This window comes from Impatiens glandulifera, chromosome 2 (genome assembly GCF_907164915.1).
Source record: "Impatiens glandulifera chromosome 2, dImpGla2.1, whole genome shotgun sequence".
Lineage (NCBI taxonomy): Eukaryota > Viridiplantae > Streptophyta > Magnoliopsida > Ericales > Balsaminaceae > Impatiens > Impatiens glandulifera.
Genome location: NC_061863.1, coordinates 24,841,393 through 24,869,120, shown reverse-complemented (window position 1 = coordinate 24,869,120; position 27,728 = coordinate 24,841,393). Strand labels below are relative to the sequence as shown.

Below are 27,728 nucleotides of genomic sequence, written 5' to 3'. Positions count from 1 at the left end.
AATATAAATTTAAATAATTTATTAATATATAAAATAAAATTATTTAAAATATATATAACATTATGTATAATATTAATTATTAAATAATATTATAAATATAAAAAACAAATGAGATTGAATGAAACTTTATGGTATCGTTTAAAAAAGCTTAATCAAAATCTACCGTTTTATAAAACTTATAATCAAAGTAAGAATTAAATAGCCATAAAAATTAAATTATAATTTGAATGTTTTGTGAAAGTTGAAGTTTCTTTTTGAACATTTCACATCTTTTTTATCATGATTTAAACGAAGAAGGGATTTGACCTAATTCGCACTTATCGCAGGAACCTAAACCACCTTCTCGAGATGAACAAAGAAGTAGAATCTGAGGTATTCTCCGATTACGACGATGACTTCGATCTTACGCCGCATTCGACAGACGATGATACGCAACTTGAAAGAATTGTAATGGTCTCTCCTCCAGAAAGCCCTAAAGATGATGTGGTTTTCCAGCCCCCTCCCGAGGGTTCTATAGCCGACGACAGTTCGCAGGAGAAGGAACCGGCACCAGATCGGGGAATCGAAGGCGGAGATGGCTATGAGTATGTCTATATGGACGAAACAGAGGTTTCTAGCGTGAACCCTAATAATGAGAACTTTAAGGCTCTTCTGGATTTTTTACAAATGTGTGCTGGTGATGATGATGGCGATTCTGATTCTGAAGAAGAAGTTGATCTCTTGGAGACTGTTAGGCGACGAGGCATGATCTTTCCCCGCCCCAGGTGGTAGCCACCGGAGGGATTTTGATGATTAGTTCACTCATGGCTGGATTTTCTACCTATCTATAATCCTCGGCAGCTTGTCATTTTATTTTCTCGTCCTTTTTATGTGTTTTCTATGTTTTTGTGTTGGGATTTTGTTTTGAAACACTAGATATTTCTGAATGTTAACTTAGATGACTTGTGTTTTGAAAAAATGAAATGGTTATGGTTATTTATGTAAGGATAAGAATAGAACCAATTTCATTTCATAGTATCATCATATAGATGATTCTTTTGTAACCCTGCTTCAACCTTTGGTCTTGTCATAAGACAATGAATTCGGGTTGTATTGTATCTAACCCAAATCTATACACTCTAAAAAAACAAGTGTGTGAATACCTTCAAACATACTTATTAGAAGAATAATAAGAAACTATGATTCAATGATGTTGGTTGTGTTGATGGAGAAAGAAAGATGCAGAAAACTATTCACCTAAAATTAGGAATTTGTTCAATATTAGTTTATAAAATAGTTAGTAATGCATGGCACTAGGAAAATATTCAAGTTGACCCATGTCTCTGTGTTGAAACACTTCACTCAAAGGCAAGATTATAGTTGAAATGTAGTTTATAAAACTATCAAAAAGAAACCAACATTATCTACACAAAACTTTTCACTAAATGTTTCTTTGTAATTCAAAAGAGTAAGTCCTAACAACTTTCTTTTTGAGTACCCAAAAACATTATTAACCAAGGTCAATCAAAACTCATCTTAATGAATAATTGTTACCTATGAATCAATGAGCATTTCAAATCCCACCACCTGAGAAACGACATTACATTTATGAATAAACCAAAAATGTTATTGATCAAACTTGAAAGTCATAATTTAGTGGAACCTAACAATCATTGTTAAAATATACCAAAGGAACGTAATAATAAAACATAAATAATATTAGGGTAGTAGTAGTAGGGGGAGCACATAATCTTCTCTCCAGACTGACTAACTTTGATACACAAGACGCCATTATTAGTCCTCTTATGGTTATCATCATAATATTCCAATAGGAAAGAAGAGAAAAAATTGCAAATGTATCTGGAGAAAAAATTGAGAACCCAACAACCGATTTATTTTCCACCTAGAGATGGGAAATTAGCCTCATTAATGGAAGGAGCAGCAGCAAAAGTTTCCACATTGTACCCTCTTCCACCATAACCAGGTCTCGAGCCATTGCGCCCACGACCTCCTCTGCCACGACCACGACCATAATATGCTTCCCCTTCAGCAGCCTTCAGAAACTCATTTATGCTAACAGACTGCATTATGTAAACAAGGGATATTAAAAACAAAAAAAAACTGATATACAATTTAGTAGGGTATGTGGCCTCTGCTGAGAGAGGAGTTCAGCTGACCCTATACTTAATATTGTAATTTAACGTTACCATTAGATAAAACAAATGATATTTTAGTCATTTAACCTAAATAACTCCAAATAGTCAACTTTTTAATGTGTTTCATACCATGAGATACTGAATCAAGGAAATACAGCCAATGTTGTGTGATAAACATCACTGATCAAGGAAATACTGAAAAAGTTATGAAAACATATTTAGAAAGAAAATTATTCAAGGGACATGTTTTTCCATGAAAATTTGTAGAACGGAAAAGAAATTTGATAAAATTGGATAACATTAATGAATGAAAGAAGAAGGTAAACATGATAATCAACTAGGATAACAATTAAGTGATAACAAAAGAAATATGTATAATATTGCCATACTTTTTTGGCTCTTTCCTCCTTTTCATCCTCCTTTTCAGTAGCATCTTTACGCTTATCCTTTTCAGAACCCTATAAATTAGAAAGATAAACCCCAAATTAGAGAGAATGTGTTATAAAATAGAACTCTATATTTAAACAGGAAACTTGAGATAATTCACCAATTTCACAAAAATCTCTTCATCAGTTTTCTTGCTCGACAAAAGCTGCATGGATTCAAACTCTTTGTCAATTGGAACCTTACTTTCCTCAGTCTTCGATGCCTGCAAAGCCTTCCTCTTTTCTTCAAGTACCTTTTCATACTCTTCAAGAGTCATCTCCTATAAAAAAAATGCAATGTCCAAGCATCAGCTGACAAGAACCTAATGAGACAATATATATGACTGACTATGAAAGTCAAACTTAAGTTTTTGCTACCTAATGAGACAATATATATGACTGACTATGAAAGTCAAACTTAAGTTTTTTAGCAAAAATAACAGTAAAATCTGTAGAAGAATAACTGACAATATCATTCACAAGAATAAGATACTCGTCACAATTCTCAGATAAACTAAGAGTTTATTTTTTTCACATATGAGGGATTTTTTTCCTTGAGAAGACTAGCCCATCCCACCCCACACAGTAATGATCAACAATAATTGATTTTAACATATGTTTGTTTTCAACTGTGCTACGTGTATAGGGTGAGCAACCCTAAACTGGGAGGAGTTAATGAGCGACGATTTCCTATACTGTCATGTTGGAATGACACGACGTTGAAGTTTAGGCTGGATACAGAGTAGGAAAATGGAGGATTCTGACGTGGAAGCGTTGTTGGATGCATTCCACTTCAGAACGAGGAGACAGATGGGGATGAGGGGGAGTACGAAGAGACATATCAGGATAGGGGGGCGAACGAGGAGGTGAATATGAATGTGGGGAGAATGAGGATGCATACGTGGGGTGTCTAAGCCTGAAAAGGCAGCACCTAAGAAGGAAGCACCTAAGAAGAAGGCAACACCTATGAATTCACCACCTTTTAATTCACTACCACCTGTGAATATAACACCTCTGAACACATCAGAACCTGGGAACGCAAGTATGAATTTTACAGAGAATTTGGAGTGCATTTGTAAATGTACATTGATGTTGGACAAAGCCACGACAAATTTGACATCTTTAAGTTCATAATGGGATACAACGCCATTGTATGACAACGTCATCCACATCATATACACAACAATGGACAAGAATAAACGTTTTAGGGATGCCATGCAAAGATACTTCAAAGATGGAACACCCACTACAGAAGATGGGGTACACAATGAGGGGGGTCATGATCAGGGGGTCACAAGGAGGCCGGTCAAAATGAGGCGGCTCATGATGATGGGGTCACAAGGAGGCCGGTCAAAATGAGGCGGGTCATGATCAGGGGGCAAAATGAGGAAGTACCTGAAGAGGATGTACCTGAAGTGGAGGCTCCCAAAAAACTCAGAAAAAATCCCCTGCAAAAAATGAAAATTCCAGCACGCCTTCAATCTCCATATATTACGCAGAACAAGCAAATAAATCAACAGAAGAACTTCGAGTCTGATGTGGTGGTACAAAAAGAGGGTGGTCACGAAGAGGAAGTACCTAAAGAGGTGGTGACTAGAGGAGAATTGGTGGCTCAAAAGAAAAAGATGAATAATCTCCTGACAGTTATGGAAATGCAAATTCCAGCACTTCTTCAATCTTCATATGCTAAGATGATCAAGCAAAAATATCAAAGTTTATTCGAAGTTGGCAAATTCATAGAATACCGAGATGAAGTCGTTTTGGGGATCATTTATTCAAATGAAGATGATGAGGAAACGAGTTAAGTTAACAATTGTTTTTATCTTTTAGTTGAATGGTGGTTTGGCTGAATTCAGGGTCCCTAAATGTTGGTTTTAGGACCCAAAAGGGTGGTTTCGGGACCCGAAAGGTTGGTTTCGGGACCTGAAAGGATTGTTTCTTGTCCTGAAACAGATTGTTTCATGTCCCGAAAGGTGAGTTTCTGGACCCAAAAGGATTGTTTCTGGTCCCGAAACGGATTGTTTCGGGATCCAAAAGGATTGTTTCGAGTCCCGAAATGATGGTTTCTTTTCTCGAAACCGTGGCTTCTTATCCCGAAACCGTGGTTTCTTGTCCCAAAACCGTTTTTTAATTTTGTTTTCTTCTTTATGTGGTTTCAAGAAAGAATTATTGTATGTATCCGAGCCTACAAAAATCAACATAGGGCAATTTCTATCTATGAAAAGTAATTGCCATGTTGAAAGTGGTGTTGTTGATGCGTGAGCAAACCTTCAATGTGAAATTAGTAAAATCGATTCCAAAGGGAGAATAATTTTTTCGACAATCGTAAATGTAAGTCACTATATCTTTCATTGTCGTTTAAACCAATGGTCTTATTGTGATGTTGTTTTCATTTGCATGACTTTTGGGAACTTAAAGAAACTTGTATTCAAAGAATAATTGAATAATGAGAATTTTCAATATAACACCCGCATACATGAAAACTGCTAATCTGGTAAGTCCAATATTTTTATATCATCTGATTCTTGCTCATATATATCATTTGAATCTTGGTCATATTTTTGCAGATATTATTCCCAGTTTTGAAAGAGAGTCACTATTACGTTGTTGTCATCAATATGCGAAAGAGAGTAATCGAAATCATCGACAACCTCCCACTAGACCCAGATATGGCATGAGAAGATAAATATGTCACAACTCGGAAACTGGTAATGTTGAAGTATTTTTTACACTTAATGTATTATTAAGTGTTTATTAACTTCTTTGGTAAAACAGGTAGAAATCTTTGTGGAGTTCTTCAAAACTATCGACATGAAGATCGCAACCAAAATTGTTAAATTCCCATTCAAAGTTTTGAAATTAGCTTGGCAAGACGCTTCAAATAAAAATAATTGCGCAATATACTGTATGAGACATATTCAAACATACATGGGCGATGCAAATTGGAATTGTGATTTTAACATACAAAATGTAAGTTACATATTTTCACATTTTATTTGTTTTACATATTTTCACATTTTAATAACTGCTGAATTATCATTTTTGTAGGCAAGGTCAGTAATTGAAGCTTTACGATTCAAATACACTACAACCATCATTCGTTCGAAATTAAACCAAAATTTGGGAACTATCTTTCGGAATTTTTTAGAAATTTTAAAAGTAGATTGTCCTGAATCATATAAGTTGTATGTAAACAATATGAAGGCTCGTCAATTATAATCAATTATTTTATAGTCTTCAATTATAATCAATTATTTTCTAGTATTCAATTACAATAAATTATTTTCTAGTCTTCAATGATGATCAATTATAATCAATTATAACCTTTTCGAGTCCCGAAATAACCCATTTTCTAATCTCGAAACCAACATTTCAGGTCCCGAAACCAATATTTTGGGTCCCGAAACCAACCTTTTAGGACAAGAAACCAACATTTCAGGTCCCGAAACCAAGCTTTCGGGTCCCGAAACCAACATTTCATGTCCCGAAATCAAGCTTTCTTTTGGGTCCCGAAACCACACTTTCGGGACAAGAAAAACTAAGTATAAATAATTAGTATAAGAAACCACTTTTCGGATCCCGAAAACAACCATTTCGGGTCCTGAAACACAACAATTCAGGTCCCGAAACACAACATTTCGGGTTCGAAACCACTATTTCGGGTCCCGAAAGCTTGGTTTCGGGACAAGAAACCACTCTTAATCAAATATTCTAAGTGACAAAAACGTTAAAATATTAAAAGTGACAACAACATGATCAAATAAGTTACTATCTTCGTTAAAGATATACAAAAATTTAAAAATATTCAAAGTGACAACAACATGTTCAAATAAGTTACTATCTTCGTTGAATGTTATCCCCGCACACATTATCTTCGACATATATTTGAGAGGACAAAAGTGATGTGAATGATAATTGAGTTGAAAGTGGATCATTCCATTGTTGTTATTGTTGTTGTGTTGAATCCAAAACTGTAGATATTGTGCCCGTATTTCCCTTCTTTTTTGATCTCGAAATCTTGGAGATTCTTTCAATTAAAGATTGTTTCCTCTTTGTTGGTGGTCGTACTCGACTTCTAACTTTTTAGGAGAGTGTATCAAAATAGATGTAGCGGGAGATTGAAATGGAGATGGAGATTGAGATGCTTCTGTGCTTTTGTCTTTAGATGCTTCAGTGCTTCCATGATTAAGTGACATAAACTGTTCCATCAAGCCTTTTATTCCGTTTATCCAAAAAGAACAATTGACTTTAGATTTTACTCCAACTTGTTGAACCTCTTGCATCAATCGAGTTAGACTACTGTGACGTTTTTTTCTTCCACAGACATATCTGAATCATAAATGTTGGTGATATTTTGATACCCACGCTTAATATCTTTACGCCACCTGTCCGTTATATAATATATTGGTACCTCATTTACCCTCATTTTTTTCAACACAGCCATGATATGCCTACACAAAATACCTCTGAACTCAAACAATCGACATTGACATTTCACATTGCAATCCATTTCGGTGTAATGTACTTTGTAAGAAACATCTCTTACATGTTCTCCATTAACCCCCAAAATGATTTCCTCAACTCTAAATATACAAGTTGACCCTTCCTCTTCAATGACTGAGATGTCGCACAACATTAAACCTCTAACTTCTTCTTGAACCAATCTAAATATATCTGGAATGTAGAAGGTTTGGTATTGCCTTTTAAAGGCAAATCCACTAACAGTTGGTATCAAAGAATTAAACGATTGGAAATCTAATTTCTTTTCTCTCTCGATATTTCTCAACAAAGTCCTATCATATTGCTCGACGAATTATTTAAGGGATGTTTTGGACTGCACGTAGTCATCAAAGAAGGCGTTCATACTTTCACTCTGTTGAGATGTTGACATCCCGGCCCAAAATTATCTTTCCACATAAACATGTATCCATTTAGATCTTTCCAAATACAAAGATTTCAACCAAACATTATCTTCCAACTGATAATCTTCAATTAGTCTATTCCAATCCTCTTCGCATTGTTGAATATTTATGGAGTTGTATACTATGTTTTTCAGCCTCTTCTTTATTAGATGGTATTCAGTATGGTTTCCAAGTTTTATAGGAAGTTTCTTCATTATATGGCACAAACAAAATCGATGATGAGTTTTAGGAAATACCTTCTCAATTGCAATCGCCATGTATCGACATTGGTCCGTGATTATGGCATTTGGAGGTCTATCATCCATACATTTCAACCAAGTTCTAAACAACCAAGTGAAAGAATTTGAATCTTCACTTGACAATAACCCACATCCAAGTAAAATAGATTGACCATGATGATTAACCCCAACAAACGTAGCGAACGGCATGTCATATCGATTTGTCAAATAGGTTGTATCGAAAGAGATAACATCGTGAAAATCTTCAAAGGCAGTCATGAACCTACCATCTGCCCAAAACACGTTTTTAATTCGGGATTCCTCGTCCGAATCAATAAGGTAGAAGAAGTTTGTGTTCCTGGTTTGTATTCTTAAGAAATAATTAGTGAGTGTTTCAGCATCCCCACTCCTTAACCTCAACCTACGTGCTTCGGTAACATAATTTTTACATGTTCTCTCATCGAAAGACATGTTTTCATACCCTCCAGCTTCAACTACATGTGATTAAAATGTTTTGGCCACAATTATTTCAGCTTCATTGTTTGTATCCAATCTTCTCTTTATATTTCCGTCAATTACTTTGTAGTATCTAACATGACGTATTATCTTAGGGCTTAATGTATGGTTGTGCTCAAAAGAAGGAATGACCCTTTCTTGTCCCGAAATCACCCATTTCGAGACAAGGAATGACCATTTCTTATCCCGAAACCACCCATTTCGGGACAAGGAAGGACCATTTCTTGTCCCGAAACCAACCATTTCGGGACAAGGAATGACCCTTTCTTGTCCCGAAACCACCCATTTCAGGAAAAGGAATGACTATTTCTTGTCCCGAAACCACCCATTTCGGGACAAGGAAGAACCCTTTCTTGTTCCGAAACCAACCATTTCAGGACAATGAATGACCATTTCTTGTCCCGAAACCACCTATTTCGTGTCCCGAAACCACCCATTTCGTGTCCTGAAACTACCCATTTCGGGACCCTTTCTTGTCTTGAAACCAACCATTTTGGATCCCGAAATGACCCTCTAAGGTCCCTAAACGACCCTCTTTGGTTCCGAAACCATAATTTCAGGTCCAAAAATGGTAGGTTTTGGGACATTTTGACACATTGAAATGTACATTTTTTATATACCAATCGGGTACCTTTCGGGTTCAACAGGGGTGGATTTGTTCAGGTTAAGTTTTTCATCTACTGGGTTGTTCAAGTTCGGTGCTTCGGTTTCCTGAAAGTTCAAACAGTTCTGAAATAAATTCATAAAAAAATATATTTGTAAATGTTAACCCTAGATCTGGAAAATCTAAACCCTAGATCTATAAAAACAAATAATCAAGATCATTAAAAATGATACCATGGAGAAGTTTCAGGGGAGAAATAAATGCAGCCGGAGAAGAGAAATAAATGATGCCAGAGACGTTTCAGAGAGAAAATAATGCAAGAAGAGAAATAAATGATGCTGGAGACGTTTCAGAGAGAGAAAGAAATGCAAAAATATGAAGCCCTGTTGATGAAGAAATAAAAAAAATTGTTTTTCCACATAAGATTCGTGGCTTTGCTTTCGCTAACGAGTTGTTGAGAATATCATTCCTCAAAAGATTAAATTATAATTTGAAAGTTTAGCGAAAGTTCAAGTTTCTTTTTAAACATTTAACATATTTTTTATCATGATTTAAACGAAGAAGGGATTTGACCGACTTCAGACTTATTACAATATTTCTCTCCCTCTCTCTCTCTTAATCTTGGCTGTTACAGGTATACTCTCGAGATGAACAACGAAAAAGTAGAAGTAGAAGAAGAAGATCCTTATGGGTATATGCTTGATGAATGTAGAATCAGTTCCTCTCAGGAATTGTACCTCCAGACTTGCCCTTTCGCTGGCGAATCTGAGGTATTCTCCGAAGACGATGATGGCTTCGATCTTAGGGCAACTCCAACGGAACCCCATACGCAAACCCATTCCTATATTTCACTCCAACCGTCCGGCAAATCACAACGCAAAATGGGTTTTACACTGTTTTCTAGAAAAAAAAACGCATATTTGCGTATACACTATTCACCCTGCATACTTATTTTATAAAAGATTAATTTAGTCCTTGAAATGTATTACTATATTAATTTAAATATTAAACTTGTTTAAATAAATTATTTAAAACAATTTAGTGATCTTTTGATTTTTAATTTTAAGATAAAAAGTTATAATATTTTTTAGATATTTAATTAAATCATTAAATTGTATTATACTTAAAATTTTATCTAATTTATTTTATATTTATATTTTATTTTATATTTTTATGTTATATTTTATCTAATTTTAAGTGTGTTGTGCATATTTTTGTTTATTTAAATGTATTATTGAATTATTTTATTGTTTATGAATTATTGATATATACTTAATTTTATTTTAATATTATTAAATGAATGAGAAAAGATTGGGATTAAATATGTAAAGTTGATAAATATATAGATAATATTAATAAGGTTAAAAAGTTAGTGTAAGAAAAGAATATTCTAAGAATATTCTTTTGGGTTTGGAAATGGGTTTTTGGGTTGGAGATAAATTACTGTTTGATGTGACGTTTACTGCATTTTGGGTTTAAGAATGGGTTTGTGGGTTGGAGATGGTCTTACGCCGTATCCGACAGACGATGATACAGACGATGATACGCGGCCAGAAAGAATTGTAATGGTCTCTCCTCCAGAAAGCCCTAAAGGTAATGAGGTTTTCCAGACCCCTCTCGAGGGTTCTATTGACAACAGTTCGCAGGAGAAGGAACCGGCACCAGCTCGGGGAATCGAAGGCGGAGATGGCTATGAGTATGTCTATATGGACGAAACAGAGGTTTCTAGCGTGAACCCTAATAATGAGAACTTTAAGGCTCTTCTGGATTTTTTACAAATGTGTGCTGGTGAAATGTGTGCTGGTGATGATGATGGCGATTCTGATTCTGAAGAAGAAGTTGATCTCTTGGAGACTGTTAGGCAACGAGGCATGATCTTTCCCCGCCCCAGGTGGTAGCCACCGGAGGGATTTTGTTGATTAGTTCACTCATGGCTGGATTTTCTACCTATCTATAATCCTCGGCAGCTTGTCATTTTATTTTCTCGTCTTTCTTTTTTATGTGTTGCGTATTTAGTGTTTTCTATGTTTTTGTGTTGGGATTTTGTTTTGAAACACTAGATATTTCTGAATGTTAACTTAGATGACTTGTATTTTGAAAAAATGAAATGGTTATGGTTATTTATGTAAGGATAAGAATAGAACCAATTTCATTTCATGTTAATCATCATCATATAGATGATTCTTTTGTAACCCTGCTTGAATCCTGTCATCCTGTGGTGTGCTTGAGACCTTTGGTCTTGTCATAAGACAATGAATTCGGGTTGTATTGTATCTAATCCAAATCTATACACTCTAAAAAAACAAGTGTGTCAATACCTTCAAACATACTTATTAGAAGAATAATAAGAAACTATGATTCAATGATGTTGGTTGTGTTGATGGAGAAAGAAAGATGCAGAAAACTATTCACCTAAAATTAGGAATTTGTTCAATATTAGTTTATAAAATAGTTAGTAATGCATGGCACTAGGAAAATATTCAAGTTGACCCATGTCTTTGAGTTAAAACACTTCACTTAAAGGCAAGATTATAGTTGAAATGTAGTTTATAAAATTATCAAAAAGAAACCAACATTATCTACACAAAACTTTTCACTAAATGTTTCTTTGTAGTTCAGAAGAGTCAAGTCCTAACAACTTTCTTTTTGAATACCCAAAAACATTATTAACCAAGGTCAATCAAAACTCATCTTAATGAATAATTGTTACCTATGAATCAATGAGCATTTCAAATCCCACCACCTGAGATAAACTAGTATAGCCTAAGAAACGAACCCAAAAATGTTATTGATCAAACTTGAAAGTCATAATTTAGTGAAACCTAACAATCATTGTTAAAATATACCAAAAGAACATAATATTAAAACATAAATCATCTTAGGGCAGTATTAGTAGGGGGAGAGCACATAATTTTCTCTCCAGACTGACTAACTTTGATACACAAGACGCCATTATTAGTCCTCTTATGGTTATCATCATAATATTCCCAATAGGAAAGAAGAGAAAAAATTGCAAATGTGACTGGAGAAAAAATTGAGAACCCAACAACCGATTTATTTTCCACCTAGAGATGGGAAATTAGCCGCATTAATGGAAGGAGCAGCAGCAAAAGTTTCCACATTGTACCCTCCTCCACCATAACCAGGTCTCGAGCCACCGCGCCCACGACCTCCTCTGCCACGACCACGACCATAATATGCTTCCCCTTCAGCAGGCTTCAGAAACTCATTTATGCTAACAGACTGCATTAGGTAAACAAGGGATATTAAAAACAAAAAAAACTGATATACAATTTAGTAGGGTATGTGGCCTCTGCTGAGAGGAGTTCAGCTGACCCTACACTTAATATTGTAATTTAATGTTACCATTAGATAAAACAAATGACATTTTAGTCATTTAACTTAAATAACTCGAAATAGTCAACTTTTTAATGTGTTTCATACCCTGAAATACTGAATCGGAAATAGTAGCCAATGTTGTGTGATAAACATCATTAATCAAGGAAATACTGGAAAACTTATGAAAACATATTTAGAAAGAAAAATATTCAAGAAGGGACATGTTTTTCCATGAAAATTTGTAGAACGGAAAAGAAATTTGATAAAATTGGATAACATTAATGAATGAAAGAAAAAGGTAAACATGATAATCAGCTAGGATAACAATTAAGTGATAACAAAAGAAATATGTATAATATTGCCATACATATTTAGGCTTATCCTTTTCAGAACCCCGTAAATTAGAAAGATAAACCCCAAATTATAGAGAGTATGTTATAAAATAAAACTCTATATTTAAACAGGAAAGGAGATAATTTACCAATTTCACAAAAATCTCTTCATCAGTTTTCTTGCTCGACAAAAGCTGAATGGATTCAAACTCTTTGTCAATTGGAACCTTCCTTTCCGCAGTCTTCGATGCCTGCAAAGCCTTCCTCTTTTCTTCAAGTACCTTTTCATACTCTTCAAGAGTCATCTCCTATAAAAAAAAATGCAATGTCCAAGTATCAGCTGACAAGAACCTAATGAGACAATATATATGACTGAGACTATGAAAGTCAAACTTAAGTTTTTTAGCAAAAATAACAGTAGAATCTGTAGAAGAATAACTGACAATATCATTCACAAGAATAAGATACTAGTCACAATTCTCAGATAAACTAAGAGTTTATTTTTTTCCACATATGAGGGATTTTTTTCCTTGAGGAGACTAGCCCAACATCCCACCCCACACAATAATGATCAACAGTAATTGATTTTAACATATGTTTGTTTTCAGCTGTGCTACGTGTATAGGGTGAGCAACCCTAAACTGGGAGGAGTTAATGAGCGACGATTTCCTATACTGTCATGTTGGAATGACACGACGTTAAAGTTTAGGCTGGATACAGAGTGGGAAAATGGAGAATTCTAACGTGGAAGCGTTGTTGGACGCATTCCACTTCAGAACGAGGAGACAGATGGGGATGAGAGGGAGTACGAAAAGACATATCAGGATAGGGGGCGAACGAGGAGGTGAATATGAATGTGGAGGAGAATGAGGATGCATACGTGGGGTGTCTGAGCCTGAAAAGGCAGCACCTAAGAAGGAAGCACCTAAGAAGGAAGCACCTAAGAAGGAAGCACCTAAGAAGAAGGCAACACCTATGAATTCACCACCTTTTAATTCACTACCACCTCTGAATATAACACCTCTGAACACAGAAGAACCTGGGAACGCAAATATGAATTTTACAGAGAATTTGGAGTGCATTTGTAAATGTACATTGATGTTGGACAAAGCCACGATAAATTTGGCATCTTTAAGTTCAGAATGGGATACAACGCCATTGTATGACAACGTCATCCACATCATATACACAACAATGGACAAGAATAAACGTTTTAGGGATGTCATGCAAAGATACTTCAAAGATGGAACACCCACTGCAGAAGATGGGGTACACAATGAGGGGGGTCATGATCAAGGGGTCACAAGGAGGCCGATCAAAATGAGGCGGCTCATGATGATGGGGTCACAAGGAGGCCGGTCAAAATGAGGCGGGTCATGATCAGGGGGGTCAAAATGAGGAAGTACCTGAAGAGGATGTACCTGAAGTGGCGGCTCCCAAAAAACTCAGAAAAAATTCCCTGCGAAAAATGAAAATTCCAGCACGCCTTCAATCTCCATATATTACGCAAAACAAGCAAATAAATCAACAGAAGAACTTCGAGTCTGATGTGGTGGTACAAAAAGAGGTGGTCACGAAGAGGAAGTACCTAAAGAGGTGGTGACTGGAGGAGAATTGGTGGCTCAAAAGAAAAAGATGAATAATCTCCTGACAGTTATGGAAATGCAAATTCCAGCACTCCTTCAATCTTCACATGTTAAGATGATCAAGCAAAAATATCAAAGTTTATTCGAAGTTGGCAAATTCATAGAATACCGAGATGAAGTCGTTTTGGGGATCATTTATTCAAATGAAGATGATGAGGAAACAAGTTAAGTTAATAATTGTTTTTATCTTTCAGTTGAATGGTGGTTTGGCTGAATTCAGGGTCCCTAAATGTTGGTTTCAGGACCCAAAAGGGTGGTTTCAGGACACGAAAGGTTGGTTTCGGGACCCAAAAAGGTTGGTTTCGGGATCTGAAAGGATTGTTTCTGGTCCTGTAACGGATTGTTTCAGGTCCTGAAAGGTGAGTTTCGGGACCTGAAAAGATTATTTCTGGTTCTGAAACGGATTGTTTCGGGATCCGAAAGGATTGTTTCGAGTCCCGAAATGGTGGTTTCTTGTCCCGAAACCGTGGTTTCTTGTCCCAAAACCGTTTTTTAATTTTGTTTTCTTCTTTATGTGGTTTCAGGAAGGAATTATTGTATGTATCCAATTTTACAAAAATCAACATAGGGCAATTTCTATCTATGAAAAGTAATTGCCATGTTGAAAGTGGTGTTGTTGATGCGTGAGCAAACCTTCAATGTGAAATTAGTAAAATCGATTCCAAAGGGAGAATAATTTTTTTGACAATCGTAAATGTAAGTCACTATATCTTTCATTGTTGTTTAAACCAATGGTCTTATTGTGATGTTGTTTTCATTTGCATGACATTTGAGAACTTAAAGAAACTTGTATTCAAAGAATAATTGAAGAAATGAGAATTTTCAAAATAACACCCGCAGACATGAAAACTGCTAATCTGGTAAGTCCAATATTTTTATATCATCTGATTCTTTCTCATATATATCATCTGAATCTTGGTCATATTTTTGCAGATATTATTCCCAGTTTTGAAAGAGAGTCACTATTACATTGTTGTCATCAATATGCGAAAGAGAGTAATCGAAATCATCGACAACCTCCCACTAGACCCAGATATGGCATGAGAAGATAAATATGTCACAACTCAGAAGCTGGTAATGTTGAAGTATTTTTTACACTTAATGTATTATTAAGTGTTTATTAACTTCTTTGGTAAAACATGTAGAAAACTTTGTGGAGTTCTTCAAAACTATCGACGTGAATATCGCAACCAAAATTGCTAAATTCCCGTTCAAAGTTTTGAAATTAGCTTGGCAAGACGCTTCAAATAAAAATAATTGCGCAATATACTGTATGAGACATATTCAAACATACATGGGCGATGCAAATTGGAATTGTGATTTTAACATACAAAATGTAAGTTACATATTTTCACATTTTATTTGTTTTACATATTTTCACATTTTAATAACTGCTGAATTATCATTTTTTGTAGGCAATGTCAGTAATTGAAGCTTTACGATTCAAATACACTACAGCCATCATTCGTTCAAAATTAAACCAAAATTTGGGAACTATCTTTCGGAATTTTTTAGAAATTTTAAAAGTAGATTGTCCTGAATCATATAAGTTGTATGTAAACAATATGAACGCTCTTCAATTATAATCAATTATTTTCTAGTCTTCAATTATAATCAATTATTTTCTAGTATTCAATTACAATCAATTATTTTCTAGTCTTCAATGATGATCAATTATAATCAATTATAACCTTTTCGAGTCCGGAAATAACCCATTTTCTAGTCTCGAAACCAACATTTTAGGTCCGAAACCAACCTTTTGGATCCCGAAACCAAGCTTTCGGGTCCCAAAACCAAAATTTCATGTCCCGAACGAAACTAAGCTTTCTTTTGGGTCCCGAAACCAACATTTCATGTCCCGAAACCAACATTTCGGGTCCCGAAACCACACTTTCGGGACAAGAAAAACTAAGTATAAATAATTAGTATAAGAAACCACTTTTTGGATCCCGAAAACAACCATTTCGGGTCCTGAAACACAACAATTCAGGTCCCGAAACACAACATTTCGGGTTAGAAACCACCATTTTGGGTCTTGAAAGCTTGGTTTCGGGACAAGAAACCACTCTTGATCAAATATTCTAAGTGACAAAAATGTTAAAATATTAAAAGTGACAACAACATGATCAAATAAGTTACTATCTTCGTTAAAGATATACAAAAATTTAAAAATATTCAAAGTGACAACAACATGTTCAAATAAGTTACTATATTCGTTGAATGTTATCCCCACACGCATTATCTTCGACATATATTTGAGAGGACAAAAGTGATGTGAAGGATCATTGAGTTGAAAGTGGATCATTCCATTGTTGTTATTGTTGTTGTGTTTAATCCAAAACTGTAGATGTTGTGGCCGTATTTCCCTTCTTTTTTGATCTCGAAGTCTTGGAGATTCTTTCAATTAAAGATTGTTTCCTCTTTGTTGGTGGTCATACTCGACTTCTAACTTTTTTAGGAGAGTGTATCAAAATGGATGTAGCGGGAGATTGAAATGGAGATGGAGATGGAGATGCTTCTGTGCTTTTGTCTTTAGATGCTTCAGTGCTTCCATGATTAAGTGACATAAACTGTTTCATCAAGCCTTTTATTCCGTTCATCCAAAAAGAACAATTGACTTTAGATTTTACTCCAACTTGTTGAACCTCTTACATCAATCGAGTTAGACTACTGTGACGTTTTTTTTCTTCCACAGACATATCTAAATCATAAATGTTGGTGATATTTTGATAACCACGCTTAATATCTTTACGCCACCTGTCCATTATTTAATATATTGGTACCTCATTCACCCTCATTTTTTTCAACACAGCCATGATATGCCTACACAAAATACCTCTGAACTCAAACAATCGACATTGATATTTCACATTACAATCCATTTCGGTGTAATGTACTTTGTAAGAAACATCTCTTACATGTTCTCCATTAACCCCCAAAATGATTTCCTCAACTCTAAATATACAAGATGACCCTTCCTCTTCAATGACTGAGATGTCGCACAACATTAAACCTCTAACTTCTTCTTGAACCAATCTAAATATATCTGGAATGTAGAAGGTTTGGTATTGCCTTTTAAAGGCAAATCCACTGACAGTTGGTATCAAAGAATTAAACGATTGGAAATCTAATTTCTTTTCTCTCTCGATATTTCTCAACAAAGTCCTATCATATTGCTCGACGAATTATTTAAGGGATGTTTTGGACTGCACGTAGTCATCAAAGAAGGCGTTCATACTTTCACTCCGTTGAGATGTTGACATCCCGACCCAAAATTGTCCTTTCACATAAACAGGTATCCATTTAGATCTTTCCAAATACAAAGATTTCAACCAAACATTATCTTCCAACTGATAATCTTCAATTAGTCTATTCCAATCCTCTTCGCATTGTTGAATATTTATGGAGTTGTATACTATGTTTTTCAGCCTCTTCTTTATTAGATGGTATTCAGTATGGTTTCCAAGTTTTATAGGAAGTTTCTTCATTATATGTCACAAACAAAATCGATGATGAGTTTTAGGAAATACCTTCTCAATTGCAATCGCCATGTATCGACATTGGTCTGTGATTATGGTATTTGGAGGTCTATCATCCATACATTTCAACCAAGTTCTAAACAACCAAGTGAAAGAATTTGAATCTTCACTTGACAATAACCCACATCCAAGTAAAATTGACTGACCATGATGATTAACCCCAACAAACGTAGCGAACGGCATGTCATAGCGATTTGTCAAATAGGTTGTATCGAAAGAGATAACATCGTGAAAATCTTCAAAGGCAGCCATGCACCTACCATCTGCCCAAAACACGTTTCTAATTCGGGATTCCTCGTCCGAATCAATAAGGTAGAAGAAGTTTGTGTTCCTGGTTTATATTCTTAAGAAATAATTAGTGAGTGCTTCATCTTCCCCACTCCTTAACCTCAACCTACGTTCTTCAGTAACGTAATTTTTACATGTTCTCTCATCGAAAGACATGTTTTCATACCCTCCAGCTTCAACTACAAGTGATTGAAATGTTTTGGCCACAATTATTTCAGCTTCATCGTTTGTATTCAATTTTCTCTTTATATTTCCGTCAATTACTTTGTAGTATCTAACATGACGTATTCTCTTAGGGCTTAATGTATGGTTGTGCTCAAAAGAAGGAATGACCCTTTCTTGTCCCGAAACCACCCATTTCGAGACAAGGAATGACCATTTCTTATCCCGAAACCACCCATTTCGGGCCAAGGAAGAACCCTTTCTTGTCCCAAAATCAACCATTTCGGGACAAGAAAGGACCCTTTCTTGTCCCGAAACCACCCATTTCAGGACAAGGAAGGACCCTTTCTTGTCCCGAAACCACCCATTTCGGAACAAGGAATGACCCTTTCTTGTCCCAAAACCAACCATTTCAGGACAATGAATGACCATTTCTTGTTCCGAAACCACCCATTTCGGGACAAAGAAGGACCATTTCTTGTCCCGAAACCACCCATTTCAGGACAAGGAAAGACCCTTTCTTGTCCCGAAACCACCCATTTCAGGAAAAGGAATGACTATTTCTTGTCCCAAAACCACCCATTTCGGGACAAGGAAGAACACTTTCTTGTTCCGAAACCAACTATTTCAGGACAATGAATGACCATTTCTTGTCCCGAAACCACCCATTTCGTGTCCCGAAACTACCCATTTCGGGACAAGAAAAGACCCTTTCTTGTCCTGAAACCAACCATTTCGGATCCCGAAATGACCCTCTAAGGTCCCTAAACCATAATTTCAGGTCCAAAAATGGTAGGTTTTGGGACATTTTGACACATTGAAATTTACATTTTTTATATACCAATCGGGTACCTTTCAGGTTCAACAGGGGTGGATTTGTTCAGGTTAAGTTTTTCATCTACTGGGTTGTTCAAGTTCGGTGCTTCGGTATCCTGAAAGTTCAAACAGTTCTGAAATAAATTCATAAAAAAATATATCTGTAAATGTTAACCCTAGATCTGGAAAATCTAAATCCTATATCTATAAAAACAAATAATCAAGATCATTAAAAAGGATACCATGGAGAAGTTTCAGGGGAGAAATAAATGCAGCTGAAGAAGAGAAATAAATGCAGCCGGAGAAGAGAAATAAATGATGCCGGAGATGTTTTAGAGAGAGAAAGAAATGCAAAAATATGAAGCCCTGTTGATGAAGAAATAAAAAAAAATTGTTTTTTCTCTCTCCTAACTGTCGTGGCCTTCGTTAAAGAGTTCGTTGAGAATATCATTCCTCAAAAGATTAAATTATAATTTAAAAGTTTAGTGAAAGTTCAAGTTTCTTTTTAAACATTTAACATATTTTTTAGGGCAAATTACCTGGGCGACACTCGAACTATCTCGATCGCTCACTTTTGGCCCTCAAACTAATTTTTGAAACAAATCGCCCTTTCAACTTTTATAAAGGTCACTAGTGGCCCTTCCGTCAACTTTTTAGTTAAACCTAACGGTTTAAGTTTAAAATATTATTTTTTTATATATATTATCTTTAATTTTATATTTTATATTTATATATATATAATTATTAAATTGCTTATATATAATATTATATATATATATATTATTAAATTTTATATAATTATTAAATCTTTTATATAATAAATAAATAATATATATATATATATTTTTATATATATATATATAATTTATATATATTATCTTTAACTAATTTATATAATATATATTTTAAAAAATAATTTAAGTGTTAAAAGTATTTGAGTAGTTAGAAGGTTATAATTACTTTTAATTTTTCAAATTATTTTGTAAAATATATATTCTATAAACTATATAAATTTATATATATATATATATAATTAATGATTAAGGATAATCCATATAATTTATTTTTAAACTTTGTTTTATATATATTAAAAATAATTTATTAAAATAATTGTAACCTTCTAACTACTCAAATACTTTTAACACTTAAATTATTTTTTAAAATATATATTATATAAATATTATATATAAATTAGTTAAAGATAATATATTTAAATTATATATATAGATAAAAATAAATAATATATATAAATTATATATATAGATAAAAATAAATAATATATATATTATTTATTTATTATATAAAATATTTAATAATTATATAAAATTTAATAATATATATATATATATAATATTATATATAAGCGATTTAATAATTATATATATAAATATAAAATATAAGATTAAAGATAATATATAAAAAAATAATATTTTAAACTTAAACGGTTAGATTTAATTAAAAAGTTAACGGAAAGGCTACGGGTGACATTTATAAAAGTTGAAGGAGCGATTTGTTTCAAAAATTAATTTGAGGGTCAAAAGTAAACGATTGAAATAATTTAAGAGGGGTTAAAAGTGAACGATTAAGATAGTTTAAGAGGGGTTAAAAGTGAACGATTGAGATAGTTTGAGAGCCGCCCAGGTAATTTAGCCTGCCCTATTTTTTATCATGATTTAAACGAAGAAGGGATTTGACCGACTTCAGACTTATTACAATATTTCTCTCCCTCTCTCTCTTAATCTTGGCTGTTACAGGTATACTCTCGAGATGAACAACGAAAAACTAGAAGTAGAAGAAGAAGATCCTTATGGGTATATGCTTGATGAATGTAGAATCAGTTCCTCTCAGGAATTGTACCTCCAGACTTGCCCTTTCGCTGGCGAATCTGAGGTATTCTCCGAAGACGATGATGGCTTCGATCTTACGCCGTATCCGACAGACGATGATACGCGGCCAGAAAGAATTGTAATGGTCTCTCCTCCAGAAAGCCCTAAAGGTAATGAGGTTTTCCAGACCCCTCCCGAGGGTTCTATTGACGACAGTTCGCAGGAGAAAGAACCGGCACCAGCTCGGGGAATCGAAGGCGGAGATGGCTATGAGTATGTCTATATGGACGAAACAGAGGTTTCTAGCGTGAACCCTAATAATGAGAACTTTAAGGCTCTAATGGATTTTTTACAAATGTGTGCTGGTGATGATGATGGCGATTCTGATTCTGATTCTGAAGAAGAAGTTGATCTCTTGGATTCTGATGGTAGCCACCGGAGGGATTTTGATGATTAGTTCACTCATGGCTGGATTTTCTACTTATCTATAATCCTCGGCAGCTTGTCATTTTATTTTCTCGTCCTTTTTATGTGTTTTCTATGTTTTTGTGTTGGGATTTTGTTTTGAAACACTAGATATTTCTGAATGTTAACTTAGATGACTTGTGTTTTGAAAAAATGAAATGGTTATGGTTATTTATGTAAGGATAAGAATAGAACCAATTTCATTTCATGTTAATCATCATCATATAGATGATTCTTTTGTAACCCTGCTTCAACCTTTGGTCTTGTCATAAGACAATGAATTCGGGTTGTATTGTATCTAACCCAAATCTATACACTCTAAAAAAACAAGTGTGTGAATACCTTCAAACATACTTATTAGAAGAATAATAAGAAACTATGATTCAATGATGTTGGTTGTGTTGATGGAGAAAGAAAGATGCAGAAAACTATTCACCTAAAATTAGGAATTTGTTCAATATTAGTTTATAAAATAGTTAGTAATGCATGGCACTAGGAAAATATTCAAGTTGACCCATGTCTCTGTGTTGAAACACTTCACTCAAAGGCAAGATTATAGTTGAAATGTAGTTTATAAAACTATCAAAAAGAAACCAACATTATCTACACAGAACTTTTCACTAAATGTTTCTTTGTAATTCAAAAGAGTCAAGTCCTAACAACTTTCTTTTTGAGTACCCAAAAACATTATTAACCAAGGTCAATCAAAACTCATCTTAATGAATAATTGTTACCTATGAATCAATGAGCATTTCAAATCCCACCACCTGAGATAAACAAGTATAGCCTAAGAAACAACATTAAATTTATGGAGAACCCAAAAATGTTGTTGATCAAACTTGAAAGTCATAATTTAGTGAAACCTAACAATCATTGTTAACATATACCAAAGGAACATAATAATAGAACATAAATAATCTTAGGGTAGTAGTAGTAGGGGAGCACATAATCTTCTTTCCAGACTGACTAACTTTGATACACAAGACGCCATTATTAGTCCTCTTATGGTTATCATCATAATATTCCCAATATGAAAGAAGAGAAAAAATTGCAAATGTGACTGGAGAAAAAATTGAGAACCCAACAACAGATTTATTTTCCACCTAGAGATGGGAAATTAGCCGCATTAATGGAAGGAGCAGCAGCAAAAGTTTTCACATTGTACCCTCCTCCACCATAACCAGGTCTCGAGCCACCGCGCCCACGACCTCCACTACCACGACCATAATATGCTTCCCCTTCAGCAGGCTTCAGAAACTCATTTATGCTAACAGACTGCATTAGGTAAACAAGGGATATTAAAAACAAAAAAACTGTATACAATTTAGTAGGGTATGTGGCCTTTGCTGAGAGGAGTTCAGCTGACCCTACACTTAATAAGGTAATTTAATGTTTACAATTAGGTAAAACAAATGATATTTTAGTCATTTAACCTAAATAACTCCAAATACTCAACTTTTTAATGTGTTTCATACCATGAGGTACTGAATCAAGGAAATTCTAGCCAATGTTGTGTGATAAACATCACTGATCAAGGAAATACTGGAAAAGTTATGAAATCATATTTAGAAAGAAAATTATTCAAGAAGGGACATGTTTTTCCATGAAAATTTGTAGAACGGAAAAGAAATTTGATAAAATTGGATAACATTAATGAATGAAAGAAGAAGGTAAACATGATAATCAGCTAGGATAACAATTAAGTGATAACAAAAGAAATATGTATAATATTGCCATACTTTTTTTTGGCTCTTTCCTCCTTTTCAGTAACATCTTTACGCTTATCCTTTTCAGAACCCTGTAAGTTAGAAAGATAAACCATAAATTAGAGATAATATGTTATAAAATAGAACTCTATATTTAAACAGAAAAAGAGATAATTCACCAATTTCACAAAAATCTCTGCATCAGTTTTCTTGCTTGACAATAGCTGCATGGATTCAAACTCTTTGTCAATTGGAACCTTCCTTTCTTCAGTCTTCGATGCCTGCAAAGCCTTCCTCTTTTCTTCAAGTACCTTTTCATACTCTTCAAGAGTCATCTCCTATAAAAAAAATGCAATGTCCAAGCATCAGCTGACAAGAACCTAAAGAGACAATAGATATGACTGGCTATGAAAGTCAAACTTAAGTCTTTTAGCAAAAATAACAGTAAAATCTGTAGAAGAATAACTGACAATATCATTCACAAGAATAAGATACTGGTCACAATTCTCAAATAAACTAAGAGTTTGTTTTTTTCACACATGAGGGATTTTTTTCCTTGAGACTAGCCCAACATCCCACCCCCACACAGTCATAATCACCACTTCAAACAAGGTGCTTTAAGTACGAATTAAACATGACACCTTAGCCTCTTGGTCCTCTCTTATGATTTGAGCTACTCTGTGTAGGTGATTAACACAGCTTGTTAGAACACTTTGTAAAAGAAAAAGTTCTTTAATCTGTAACTATAAGTGCAGATACATCTTGTTTAAAATGTGATCCCATCTGGATACACACCTCGATAAGAAATCTGACATAAATTTCCAAAAGAAACCAGTATCTGTCAAATTTTCAAAGAATATATAGAACAATTATGAAATCCTAGAGACAGCTCAATGATCCAGTAGACAACACAAATTATCATACCAGACTTGATATATGAGTTAATATATGTTCTAAAGATAAACATATCATAAAAAAATTGATAAAGGAAAAAGATGGGAGTCTTTTTATGTATAGTAGTAGCAGACAGAAAATTGGTAAAAATTACCCCCATAAGCTTACAGCATACTTATGCAGGTATTTTCAATAATGATGATTCAACTAAGAATACCTTATCCTCAGGCTCGGGCTCCTTTTCTTCCGACTCTTTTTTAGTATTCTCTTTCTTAGCATCCCCAGACACTTCCTGTTCTACTTGTTTATCAGTTTCCACAGTCTTCTCATTTTCATTGACAGGCTCTTGAACCTCCCTGTATTCATGATATGAGTATGCTCTTAGATATCAATTAGAAGCTCCAATGATGACAGACCAGCACACTTGGGCATTGTTGTATCTTAGTTATTTCCAAATAATTTTGTTTGATGAAGGTTAATTGGGTAAAAAAACATTAAGGATAATACATATATATTGAAATTCTTTTCTAAAAAGAGGGTAGTTTGGTATTCCGGTTGATGATTTGAATAAAATGATTGAAGAGTAGATTGTTGATTGTACATTGAGTTAATTTGAAATAATCTCAAATTACCCACATCAAACAACAATGCCTTGTTATAAATATTAAAGGCACAAGTGCTCACTGAACAACTTCATCTGTTTGAGTTCCCCAATTTCCTCGGCCACCACCATCACGTTTAGTTTCATTTCTGTAAAGCATGTAAATTATAAATACTTCCAATATATTTGCAATAACAAAGATCGGAAAACTAAAACACAAATAACAGAATAATTTATAAATTTGAAAAAGAACATACCCATGTCCAGTGCCACTGCGGCGGTCATATGTTCGTCGAGGCCTTTCACCCTCTGGAGCATCACTATCGTTAAAGCCACCACGGCGTCCACCATAACCACCACGGTTATCTGCACGAGGCCCTCCATAACCACCACGCCTTTCAAAGGTCTTTCCACCATCTCCATTTTCTGCACGTCTGTTATATCCTCCAGTAGCCACATTATTACCGCTTAAAGAGTTCCCATTGTTGACTGCTTCTCTACTGAATCCACCTTCACGTCCCCCACAACGCCCAAATCCACGACCTTCACCAGGCACCACCACCACGTGAAGCTTCGTTTCTGGCACCTCTTACTATTCAAATCCAAATGAGAAATTTTCAAATTAATCATCAAGTGAATCAAGTAACTGAAAATTTTAAATGACTCATTACAAGAAAAAAAGTAGATACTATTGATAGAAACAAGAAAAGACAAAACAATATGTAAGTAAGAAACTAAGAATGCCACAATCCCAAACAGCAAGCCGGGTAAAGACTAAAGAATTATTACCTTTTTATTATTACTGTTTTTATTATTACTGTTTTTATCATTATCATTTTGTATTTACCTCGTAACTTAAAAGACTTGTTTGTTTATTTTATTAGTATTTATAATGAGAAAACTCTCAAAGAGCAAATGTGAGTTTTCTAATTTCTCAAAACTTAATCTCTAAAGCTCTCAACTATTTTTCTAATCTCTCAAAACCTAATCTCTAAAGTTCTCAATTATTCTCCATTTCTGTTAATTGCTTAACATGGTATGAGAGCACGTTGGTGAAAGATTTTAATTGAGAAACTAAACTCACCATAGTTGGAAGAGAAGCTGTAAGAGAAGGCGCAACGGGAAGCTGAACAGTGGGAGCAAACCAGAAAAGAAAGTACAATATTGATCCTTTGATGCTCCATAGTATTGATGATCCGAACACTATTCTCTGCTCAAAACTCTTAACAAGATTCAACTGCTTTAGTTGGTGCAAATCAATCAGGTTAATCCTAAAAGCTAAAATTAAATTAGGGTTTTTGGATGGTTCATGTCCTAGACCAAAAAATGAAGTTGATGCAGAACAATGGGAGATAGTTGATGCAATGGTCCATTCTTGGATCATGAATTCAATATCAAGTGAGATCCAAGAAATTTTCCAAGAAACAGAAACAACTCAAGAGCTATGGACTGAGATCAAAAGGCGTTATGAAAAGAACAACGGTCCCAGAAGTTTTGGAGTAAAAAGGGAAATCACAAATATGAAACAGGGTTCTCTAACTCTAGAAAGGTATTACTCCAAGTTCAAACTTTTATGGGATGAATCAAAAGTGTTAAAATCAACATTCTACTGTCAAGATGAAAAATGCAGAGAGCATACTGCTCAAAATGATGAAGATGACAAATTGCTTCAATTTTTGATGGGACTCAATGATCGTTATGAGCACATTATTGATCAAATCCTTGTTGCTGATCTATCTCCTACGGTTTATAAAGCGTATACTATGCTTTTGAATGTTGAGATGAAACGAAAAATTGATGAAAATAAAACAGAGAATTTCAGTGCTCTCCACATCAGAAATGAAGAGAATAAAAATCTTGATTTTAATAAAAGTGTGGCTCTTGCTGTTGAAAAAATAATGACTACTAGTCAAGTAAGGAATAATAAGGTTGGAACAGACAAAGAAAAAACTTCTCAAAATCCTTACAAAAATACAGTTTGCAAACATTGTGGATTGAAGGGGCATATTCAAGAAGGTTGTTTCAAACTTATTGGCTATCCAGAATGGTTTAAACAATCAAAAGAGCTAAGGAAGAAAACATTTGTGAATGATGTCAACACTCCGTATGATGTCAACAACAACCCCGACAATGTAACTACTGATGATTTTAAGATGTTCCGAGCTTTCATGAAAAATATGAAAGAAAATGAGAAAAACAACTTGGAATTTCAAGCAGGTAAGCATTATAACATTACATTAAATTTTAATATGAATCTTAATCATGTTGATAATTTTAGTATAACTTGGATTATTGATTCTAGAGCTAGTGCTCATATTTGCAATAATAAAAAACTTATGAATAATATTCATACAATTGCTAAACCATTAGAATTATTTTTACCAGATGGCAGTAAAAAACTAATTACAGAAATAGGTACAGTTGTTTTAAATAAACATCTGCACCTCAAAAATGTTATGTTTTCTTCAGATTTTAAATACAACCTTATATCTGTTGCACAATTATTAGAATTTGATAACGTTAAATATTGTTTTTCTTCAACATATTGTGTTTGGCAGGACCTTGAGAAAGATTTAATATTAGGAAAGAGAATTAGGGTGAACAACTTGTACTATTTTGAAAATGATCTGGATGATTTCAATGGTGATCATTTTGTCAAAACAAAAACCAATTATTCCTTTTGTAAACAATGTAGTATGACAACTTCTATTAATGCAAATGAAAATCTTTCATTTTGTAAACTTTGTAATGAGCAGCAGTCTATGACTAATATCAATAAAAAGTTTTCATTTTCAGTTCAAGTTGATTGTAATACATTGCATCAAAGACTTGGTCATCCTTCTCATAAGGTTTTACAAAAAATATTTCCAAATATAAAACATGAACTTAAACATTGTGAAGTTTGCCCTCTTTCTAAAATGACTAGATCACCCTTTTATACTAGTCAATCCAAAACTAACTCAATTTTTGAATTAATTCACATTGATTTATGGGGACCATACAAAGAGTCTTCAATTATCAATACTCCATATATGTTAACAATTGTAGACGATTATAGTAGAACTACATGGACTTTTATGCTTTCTGATAAAATAATAGTTTTTAGTACAATAAAATCATTTTTTAATAAGGTTAAAACTCAATATGAAAAATCTGTTAAGATAATTCGTAGTGATAATGGATCTGAATTTATTAATTCAAAATATTTTGAACTTTTTTCTAATCTTGGCATTCAACATCAAACCTCATGTGTTTACACTCCACAACAAAATGGAGTTGTGGAGCGTAAACATA

The 27,728-nt window shown here is 34.1% G+C and overlaps 2 protein-coding genes and 1 pseudogene across 3 annotated transcripts; 1 reads left to right on the top strand and 2 right to left on the bottom strand.

The window, feature by feature from the left end:
- The first annotated feature begins 303 nt into the window (after positions 1–303).
- LOC124926766 lies at positions 304–10,949 on the top strand. Of its 2 annotated transcripts, none has more exons than XM_047467057.1 (2): positions 304–676; positions 10,609–10,949. In XM_047467057.1, exons 1-2 carry the CDS (start codon positions 349–351, stop codon positions 10,716–10,718), a joined length of 438 nt encoding a protein of 145 aa, XP_047323013.1. In that variant the 5' UTR covers positions 304–348; the 3' UTR covers positions 10,719–10,949. The 2 variants fall into 2 exon arrangements, with proteins under 2 accessions (XP_047323013.1, XP_047323012.1); XM_047467056.1 differs by having other exon boundaries at positions 305–645; positions 10,578–10,949.
- Positions 1,567–2,842, bottom strand: LOC124926767 (RGG repeats nuclear RNA binding protein A-like). The gene is made up of 3 exons (XM_047467058.1): positions 2,683–2,842; positions 2,525–2,593; positions 1,567–2,060 (listed from the first exon to the last, which is right to left on the bottom strand). Exons 1-3 carry the CDS (start codon positions 2,836–2,838, stop codon positions 1,872–1,874), a joined length of 414 nt encoding a protein of 137 aa, XP_047323014.1. The 5' UTR covers positions 2,839–2,842; the 3' UTR covers positions 1,567–1,871.
- A 645-nt stretch (positions 10,950–11,594) lies between the features above and the next one.
- On the bottom strand, positions 11,595–25,618 carry LOC124924519 (annotated as a pseudogene).
- Between the last annotated feature and the right edge of the window lie 2,110 nt (positions 25,619–27,728).

Bases quoted from the DNA above. Each gene is read 5' to 3' on its own strand.
- LOC124926767 (XM_047467058.1), bottom strand. From the start codon at position 2,838: ATGACTCTTGAAGAGTATGAAAAGGTACTTGAAGAAAAGAGGAAGGCT. The intron at 2,594-2,682 runs GTGAATTATCTC...TCTAATTTATAG, and splicing joins AAGAGATTTTTGTGAAATTG to GGTTCTGAAAAGGATAAGCG. The intron at 2,061-2,524 runs GTATGGCAATAT...TACATAATGCAG, and splicing joins AGGAGGAAAGAGCCAAAAAA to TCTGTTAGCATAAATGAGTT.
- LOC124926766 (XM_047467057.1), top strand. From the start codon at position 349: ATGAACAAAGAAGTAGAATCTGAGGTATTCTCCGATTACGACGATGAC. The intron at 677-10,608 runs GTGATGATGATG...AAATGTGTGCTG, and splicing joins TTTTTTACAAATGTGTGCTG to GTGAAATGTGTGCTGGTGAT.